The following is a 10,045-nucleotide window of genomic DNA, read 5'->3' on the forward strand; positions in this document are numbered from 1 at the left end:
CCAAGTTCAGAGGCTGTCATATGTGGATCAACTTACTATGTTGTGTATTTTCGACAGTTTCAATATGAAAAATAACTTTTGTATTGATTCAATGGATTTATTGCATTTTGGAAAAAAAACAAAAAAGAAAAAAAAAAATGTGTCATGGATTTATTGCATTTGGGGGAAAAAATTATTACATTTTATAATAAATCTTTGAAAATCAAAATCTGGATTTGAATTTTTAATGTTATTATAACCTAAAGATGCTATGTGAAAGTTTGAAACAGAAAATAGTGGTTTTCATCTTGCCACTTTCTTGGTAAAGAAAACACATTTTTACTCAAATTAATCAAAATGGATTTATAGCGTTTTGGAACCAAACTCTTCAAATATATGTTTAAAGTGCAGGGAATGCAGACAGTGTGACAAAATCCAGTGTGAAAATGCCCATACCTGTGTCCCTCTATATGCAGGTCTGCAATTTCCCCCTGTCTGCCCAGGTCCAGGTGCTGCTCTAGGACCTGCTGACGGAACTCTGAAACCTGGTACTGCCTGTCCTCTTTCTCTTGCCTTAGCTTCCGTTGCCGGGCCAACCAGCGCTCTTCCTCATTTGTGCGCTGCAGCATGGTGGCCGCTGTCAGACTGGCAGGTCCCACCCCTCCAGGGCCCAGATACATGCCATGAGCAGAGACAAGGCTGGGCACGGGGTGATGGGTGGAGTTTAGAGAATGGTGAAGTCCAGGCTGGATTGGTTTAGAGGTTGTAAGGATGGGCTCTTTGGTTTTATCTGGGGGAAATTATAGGCATAATGTTTAGCTGCACAGAATGATGGGTCACACAGGTTAAAGATTATATAAAGTGCAGTGAAATGTGATGCTTGAGGCCAAATTAGATTTGAACTGATTGGTTTTTGTGTTAAAGTGGTAATGAAATGTGCATGTGTTTGGCACTGGTAATTGTCAAATATATTAGAAAACCAGCTTTGCAAAAATATATTTGTCATATCTGTGGTTTAAACAACTTTTTGGACTAAGATTTTAGGCAATTTCAATCTAGCCATCTAGCTAGCAAGCCACCATGTCGGCATGACATAGTTGTCTATATAAGTGTGTTGGCTGACTCCGTTGAAAACAGACAAAGCAACTTTAAGTTTAAATCACCATACTAGTATCTATTTTAATGTTTCTAGTACTTATTTTTTATATACTAGTATCTTTTTCATTAAGTACTAGTACTTATTAATTAGCTACTAGTGCTTATTCTTTAGGTACTATTGTCTTTTGTAAAGTTACTAGTACTTATTCATTAGATACTAGTTCTTATTTATTAGATTCTAGAACTTATTCCAATAGTGACTAGTATTTAAATATATTTTTCTTGTTAATAAAACCATATTATGAGGAAACCACATAGAAAAGAAATGATCATTTGTAAACAAACTCATAGAAAACACATTTTTGTCAGTAATGTAAACACTATAATTTTGTAAACATAGTAGCTTAATGTGTGTGTTGGTCATTGTATGAGTGACCTCTGGTGGCAGGATGGAAATAAGACACCTATTTTATTACTTATTATTTTCCTATTTTTCCTTCAGTGAAAAAAAGAAATATCATATCACTGGTGCTACATACGTTGAATGTATTTACATTAATGTTCTGTACAGGGCACACAAAATCCATTCCTTATAGTTTTCAGACAAACATTTTCTTTATTTGAAAAAAAAAAGGAAAAAAAAAGGCCAAAAAAAAAACACCAGGTTTGCTGTGCTTGTTTGTAGGGCTGCACAATTTGGCCCCCAAATTTTGTTTTTATATGTCAATATGACTAATAATAATTATATTATTATTACTAAATAAAAACATTAAACAAAATAAGGAATATTACTATATCACTATAATAACCACTAAAATATACAAAACTGAGTATTTAAAAATAAATATAAATATAGATGCAAGCAGCGATTACTGGGGTTCAAGCACTTAAAGGCCTTCATGGCTTCTATGTTGTCAGGGGTCTCAGCCAACGTGCAATGTATGACACCAGAATGCATCCATGATGGAGAATATGATGACACACACACAGACTAATGAAAAAGTTGAACTATATTACTTAACACACACTCTATTACTTAATACAGACTAAGCATGCTCACACACAGACAGACACACATTATGTTGTAGATATAGATATTTGAAATAACTTAAAGGGGCCATATGATGCGATTTCAATTTTTCCTTTCTCTTTGGAGTGTTACAAGGAGTGTCTCTTGGTGCATAAAGAAGATCTGTAAAGTTGCAAAGACTAAAGTCTCAAATCCAAAGAGATATTCTTTATAAAAGTTAAGAGTCAACCACGCCTACCTAAATCGGCTCATTCTAACACGCCCCCAAAAATAATGTTCTTTTTAGCAACATCATATGACTCCTTTAAATGTTATAAGATGCTTACTGGAAGTGTCCTGTTTATAATATTTTTTTTCAGGTTTAAATTTAATCATAATGTGGCATAATTGTCAAAACTGATATGTCTGTATAAATGAAGTGGTAAACTTTGACTAAATGTGATTTTAAATGTAATTAATAATGATTTTAAACTATCTGAATGTCAGTATCTAAGTAAAACCTGAAAAAAGAACTTTATAAGTGATAGAATGAGCCAATGAGTGATCCTTTGCTGCCATCTAGTGGTTGTATTTGCACTTTCAGGGAATGCAGCATAGCTACGTAGTGTTTTTAACCTTCATAACTATTACAGTGTCAGTTTCTGTCCCATCTCCATAAAATGTTGCATGATTGTTTAGAATTACTTTTACATACTTTTGTGATGTTTTGAGTTTTCTTTTAAGATTTATAGACTTTTGGGTACACTAGATCAAGACCATATTATGAAATGGCCCTGTTATGACAGTCCAAATGCAAATGTTCAAAATGTTTTTGATAATTATTGATCTAGAGAGTCCAGAGAATTGTACTGCACTGATTTTATTGATTTTGAGTTTAAAACCTACGTCTAGTTCACAAACGTAGTTCTTTAAAAAAAATTAATCTCAAATGTTTAATGAACAGTTTGATTGACAGCATTGTTCCTAGAGGCAAAGTTGTTCAGAATGAGGAGGTCTATCATATGATATGAAGATCTAGTGTTTGTGTGAATATATGAAATTTTTTTTTTGCAACTTGGTCATTTACTATAGAAATATTGTGTTTTTGAGGCCTTTTTAATTGTTATAGCGCCACCTATGGTCTGATCGCCATGAAACTTTGCAAGCTTGTTAAGAATCAACTGTTGCATGTTTTCAACAAGTTTCATAAAGTTTTAAGCATTCTTTTAGGTTTTATAGGCTTTTGGGTATATTTGGCCACACCCCTTTTCTAAATGACCCCGTTATAGCTAACCAAAGGACAAAATTCAACATATTTTTGATAATTATTGATATAGAGATTCCAGACAATTGTTATGCAGTGGTTTGATTGAGATTGAGTGAAAAACCAAGGACTAGTTTGCAAAAGTAGGTTTTTAACATAATTGAGAATATTTAATGAACGATTTGATTGACAGCAATGGTTCTTGAGGCAAAGTTGTGTATTATAAGGAGATCTATCAAATGATATGTATATTGTGTGAATGTGTGAAACACCACGTGATTACAGAACCATAAAACTCGTTAGCGCCAACTAGTGGCCGATTTCTTTCGAAATTCTTACAGACATTTAGGGCCATGAGTCGAACATGCCCACAGAGTTTTGCTCCGATCGGCCTCCGTTAACCTTGTCTAATAGGTGCTCAAACTTCATTGGGCAATGGCGGCCATGTTTTTGGAGATACGCCAATGTCCTCATAGACCCTCATGGCACATTGGACAAAGACACTGCATACCAATTTTCAGGTCAATTGGACTAACGCTTGAGTAGTTATAGCTGTTTTTATATTTTTCTGTCTTATAGCGCCACCAAGTGGTAGAACTGCGCGATTTTTTTTTATTTGACCAAAGATTGAGCTCTTACACATGTTTACCAAGTTTGGTGAATATATCTCATTCCGTTCATGAGTTATAGCCATTTTAGTAAAAATGGCCCCTCCCCATACAAATGTTTTGGCACCACTATGCGACAGTGAGTCGAAATTTCAACTTTTGTTTTTTATAATTACTGATATTCACTATCCAGAGAATATTTCTTCAGTGGTTTGGTTCCGATCGGGCGAAAAACCTAGGACTAGTTCGCAAAAGTAGGTTTTGGACATAACTCAATTGCGGAACGTGACCCGTAACTCAAGGATTCCAAAAATTTATTTTTTAAAATATTTTTATATATATTCGGTCTAGGAGTTATGAGCACTTTCGCGTTTTTGGTCGCTGTAGCGTCACCTATAGGCCGATTGGGGTGAGTCTTTGTCAGGTCCCCAAATTGAGCTCTATCATCTGGCCAAGTTTGAAGTCTCTAGGCCTTACGATTTGGTCTGCATGATCAGTTTTATGGCAGAATAATAATAATAATAATAATCCTTACAATTACAATAGGGTTTTAGCACTACGTGCTTGAACCCCTAATAATAAATATAGCTGCAAGAAAAAAAAAATTGTACACTTCTCTACACTGGAGAAAAAGGTAAGGATTTGCATATGTTTACCTTAAAGTTTTTAAAGGTGACATATTATGCCCCTTTTTACAATATGTAAGTTTCAGCTCAAAATACTCCACAGATCATTTATTATATAATGTTGAAAATGCCTATTTTGAGTGGAAGCAGAAATAAGCTGTTTTTCTGGCCTGTGTCTTTAAATGCAAATTAGTTGCTGCTCCCCGCCCCCTTTTCCAGAATAGAGCTGCGCCTTTACAGCTCGTATCTGCTAAAAAACATCTGTTTTGGCTCTGATTATCATGTTTATCGCGCTGAAATCATGCGTTTTAAACCATATGAGTTTAAACTTCAGATATATACACACAAGCCTACGTTAAAAACACTCCAGTTACAAAAACACTCGGTTATGTCTGTGAAGGTAAACAGCTGGGAAATAAATCGCTTGTTTATTTTATATCTGTGTGGCAGCAGCAATATACAGTAAATAAATCAATAAATCCACTGCTCTCTTGTCTCCTCTGAGGCTGGGACTTTAAACAGTGTTCTGTGCTCGTCTGTGCAGCCAAAAACAGAACAGTTAGCGTGTTTTGCTCAAACTTTCGCCATGGCATTAGAGCTGGTACACCATTGTCGCTTGCGAAATCAAAATGACGGCGCCGTGGGTGGAAACTTAAAGATTAAGGGACGGTAATATTTTAATGAGATCCCTTTGCCACGTCACCAAGGGAGCGAAATCTGACGCGATCGTTTTCTCAGACGCTTGCAGAAAAAGGCTTACCAAAACAAAGTGTCTGGGTTAATCTTTTTCACGTTTCCTTGGTTGGTAGATGCACCGGGGACCTGATTATAGCACTTAAAACCTGGAAAAGTACGATTTTCATGATATGTCACCTTTAAAAGAGAAGTATTATTTTTCCTATTTTTACACAAACCAATTAACAAGATAAGCTAATATACTGTACACAGCCAGCTAGGCCTACTTAATCAATTTCATTATTGGTTATATGGTTTTCATTATTGGTAATATTAAAGTATTATATTACCATGTGAACTCTGATTGGATGGTTGAGAGGTACTCATATTTATGTAATGATCTGTTTGAATTAAGATATCTCCAAATACATTCTCACTAGTTCTTTATGAGGTTGAAGATATCTCCAAAAGAACAGGAAGTAGTTGTTATTCTGTTTTTGATATCATCTATAAATTAATGACTAGTATCATTCCAATAGTGACTAGTATCTATTTAAATATTACTAAGCATTCATTAGATGCTAGTACATATTTATTAGATGCTGGTAATTATTCATTAGTTACTAGTACCCATTTAATAAATACTAGTAGTTATTCATTGCGTACTAGTACTTATTTATTAGACACTATTTCTTTTGTAATTATAGTGTAGTAAAAATTCTTATCTTACTAGTCAGATCTGCTTTTTTACTCGTCTTATGTTATGACTAGTCCGAATGGCCACAGTAGAGTTCAGTTAAACATTTTACTAGTAAAATAAATAAAAAAATCTAACTAGTAACATTTCAAATAAGTACTAGTATCTAATAAATGTGAACTAGTATCTATTTAAAGGCAGGGTAGGTAATTTGGTTCAAAAACATTTATTTTTTTATGCTGGACACCGCACAAACACTTTATTTTAGTGTAGTGACGTATTTCCAACTGAAACGGAATATTGAATAGAGGGTGGGGTTTAATTTTTGCACTCCTCCTCTCTGTCTCTCACTCATAGCAACCTTACAGTTGGAGGGGCGTGGTTAAGGATATTCTGCCCAAGCAAATGTTCGGATTTTGATGAATGATTACCAAGACAATTTTTTTTCAGTGGATTAACTTGCACAGATTAATTGTTCACCTCAAGACTAGCAATGTGCGTTAAGTAAATAAAGTCAATTTTGATTTTATGAGGACATGTTAGGATGAGCAGCCATATTTCATGTTTCAGATGATAAGCCACATTTGAGGTTGATGATTGAAATTAACGTTTGGATGTCCTGACCGATGTACTGTAATTACCACATATACCAGGTGTTAATGATATGTCCGTCACAGACTATGTAACTTTGCCTCTTCCCATAGATTTTTTTTCTGCGATTAAGCGACTAATACAATTTTGATCGATTAAGCCTCCTCTAGTCAACTAGTTGATTATTAGGGGCTGCCCCAGTCAATGGCAAGACAGCCAATCCCTGTGACATTACACTTTACAGTACTGTAAGATGGCGTGATGTTCCTAAAAAAAAGTTATAATAGGACACATTTTTATGTTTACATTTGGCATATAATTTTTGATTAGGATGGAAATACATGTATTAAATGATGTAAACATGACTGACTGATTCATATCCACTTGAAGTCAGCATTTAATGGAAGTTCAACCTATCAATGCAACTTATTGATCTTATTGTGAATGTTTAACCGATGCATATGTTTATTTATTTATTTTTTTTTTTGCGGTAACACTTTAGTATAGGGACCAATTCTCCCTATTAACTAGTTGCTTATTAGTATGCCTATTATTAACATATTGGCTGTTTACATTTCAATTTGCACATAATATACCTGTACATACAACTGTCTATTGTTCTATACCTGTACATACAATTTAAGTTCAACCTATCAATGCAACTTATTGATCTTATTGTGAATGTTTAACCGATGCATATGTTTATTTTATTTTTTTTTTTTTTGCGGTAACACTTTAGTATAGGGACCAATTCTCCCTATTAACTAGTTGCTTATTAGTATACACTCCCTCTTTGAACTGTTGCCATCTGGTCGACGCTACAGTGCTCTGAGCACCAGAACGGCCAGACACAGGAACAGTTTCTTCCCTCAGGCCATCACAGGCACAGTTTCTTCCCTCAGGCCTCTCATGAACACTTGACAATAACTGTGGAACACACACTATTTATTCACTCATACACTTATTTATCTAACACACATACTCAGTCTACATTTCAATTTGCACATAATATACCTGTACATACAACTGTCTATTGTTCTATACCTGTACATACAATTGTCGATTTGTATATTTTTTATTCCTTATTTTACTTGTTCTATTTTTTATTTTTTATTTATTTTTATTTTTTATTATCTGTTTTTTTTTGTTCTGTCACTGTCATTCTGTTACACTGTGGAAGCTTCTGTCACGAAAACAAATTCCTCGTATGTGTAAACATACCTGGCAATAAAGCTCATTCTGATTCTGATTCTGATTAGTACTTATAAAGCACATATTTTGCATGACTATATTCTACATCCCTAATTCTACCCAATACCTAAACTTAGCCATTATCTTACTAACTATTAATAAGCAGCAAGTTAAGAGTTTACTGAGGCAAACCTCATAGTTAATTGGAGAATTGGACCTTAAAATAAAGCGTGAACTTTTTAGCTCATCATAATAAAATGTCCTAACTTCAAACATTTAGTCTGCTTAAACCAGGCCCTTTCTCACAATTGACTGAAAGCTCCCATTTAGATCTGCCTTAATCCAAACAACAACCGATGGTTAAGTCCCCATTTACAAAAAAAAAAAAATTCAATATTTATTGAATATTATTTTATAAATATTATTGAATATTTAATTCAATAATTTCACTCGGATGTATGGAACAAAAGATCTGTTGCTACTTGAGTTACAACTCATAAAATACAAATATGTGGAGTAGGACCAAGTGTAGTGAATCTCACAAAAACATGTCACGTTCCACTCTAAATTTTATACCATCCATCATGATGACATTTTTATTATTTTATTTAATTCAGACTTCACTGTGTACTTAAACCATAGTATTAAATTGCTGAAACTAGTACAACAAAAGATATGCTACTAAGCATTCATACTGTTTTTGTGGTTCAGTTGGTTTGGCATATGTGAATCAGTGTTCATACCAGGTCTGTTTGTAGTGATTCTGTCTGCAGGTTTGGCTCTGTCATCTGGGGGGACTCTCAGCCCATGAAGCTCAGCCAGATAGTGGCTCTCTTTCTCTCGTGCTGACCTCTCCTTCTGTCGCTCCATCTCTCTTTCACGGTCTCTCTCTTTTTCCCTTTCTCTCTCCCTCTCTCTCTCACGCTCCAGCTCCTTCTCTCTCTCTCTCTCCCTTTCTCGCTCACGCTCTTTTTCTCGCTCAGCCTCTCGTTCTTGTTCTTTTTCCCGCTCGCGCTCTCTTTCTCTCAGTCGCAGCTCGTCCTCCATCTGGAGTCTGTGAAGACACAACACACACAGATGAGCTCAAACTACAGAAACATATACATATGCACAAATACATGTTTGTGGTACTTCTAAAGTTTGTCCAGCAACAAGCTACTCATAAATTTAAACTAGTCGTTCAAACTACAGTCAAGCTCTCCTTTTGTAGTTACATTAATAAAGAGCATCTTTTTTCCCCCAATGCTATTTATTGAAAAAATTAAGGATGCACCGAATTTTCGGCAGCCGAAAATGACATTTTCGGTTTTCGGCCGAAAGAAAAAAACGGCCGAAAATGCGAGCCGAAAAGATAGGCTACATATAATAATAATAATATATATGGCACGCCGCGCCCTGCTCGGCAGTGTTCAGCGCGCAGGTTTCACTCTCCTCATCACTGCGCGGTTTGACGCTCCGCTCAATATTCCGCTCTATGAATATGCGTTCCGCTCATGTAACGCTCATGCTCACCGGAAAAGCAAAGTCCGCTCAAATAACGCGCTGACAGGAAATTTCTATGCAGTATACTTGTTCCTGTTTGCAGTAGCGCTACTGTGCTGTAACATGGTGTAGGTTAGTTCAGCTGTACTGGGCAACGCTGCTAAAATGATGCTACCTTCAGTGACGCTATGCTCTGCACATATGCTCTGATAATAATAGCTTTGTAGGACTATACATTATTTGGATAATTAGTCCAAAAAAACAAAAAACAAACAAACAAACAAACAAACAACAACTTATATCTGATTCTGTAACATAGAAGTGAATAAAAATAATATATTGATATTTAATATTAAAGTAACACTTTACAATAAGGTTCCATTAGTTAATGTTAATGTATTAACTAACATGAACGAACAATGAACAATACATTTATTACAGTATTTATTAATCTTTCTTAATGTCAGTTAATGAGAATACAGTTGTTCACTGTTAGTTCATGTTAATTCAGAGTGCATTAACTGATAACAAGAACAACTGTTGATTTTAAAGGGGTCATATGATGCGATTTCATTTTTTCCTTTCTCTTTAGAGTGTTACAAGCTCTTGGTGCATAAAGAAGATCTGTAAAGTTGCAAAGACTAAAGTCTCAAATCCAAAGAGATATTCTTTATAAAAGTTAAGAGTTAGCCACACCTACCTAAAACGGCTCGTTCGAACACGCCCCCACATATCTACCTCACTATGTGGGAAGATATGCATAACGCCGCCCAAATGTTCACACAAAGAAAGAAGGCGTAACTTTTATCCTCGCTGTAGTATTGT

The 10,045-nt window shown here is 35.1% G+C and overlaps 1 protein-coding gene across 3 annotated transcripts in view; it reads right to left on the reverse strand.

Moving 5' to 3' along the window:
• The window catches only part of LOC107719882 (genetic suppressor element 1-like), a 213,847-nt gene that overhangs the window by 11,147 nt on the left and 192,655 nt on the right, over window positions 1-10,045 (reverse strand). For all 3 annotated transcript variants that reach the window (XM_016527424.1, XM_016527423.1, XM_016527425.1), the window contains 2 exons: window positions 8,482-8,792; window positions 436-769 (listed from right to left, as the gene is read on the reverse strand). In XM_016527424.1, the coding sequence (XP_016382910.1) occupies window positions 436-769; window positions 8,482-8,792 (645 nt within the window). The remainder of the gene's footprint in view (window positions 1-435; window positions 770-8,481; window positions 8,793-10,045) is intronic.

Source organism: Sinocyclocheilus rhinocerous, unplaced genomic scaffold (genome assembly GCF_001515625.1).
Source record: "Sinocyclocheilus rhinocerous isolate Xijiao unplaced genomic scaffold, SAMN03320098_v1.1 scaffold1593, whole genome shotgun sequence".
NCBI classification, from domain to species: Eukaryota; Metazoa; Chordata; class Actinopteri; order Cypriniformes; family Cyprinidae; genus Sinocyclocheilus; species Sinocyclocheilus rhinocerous.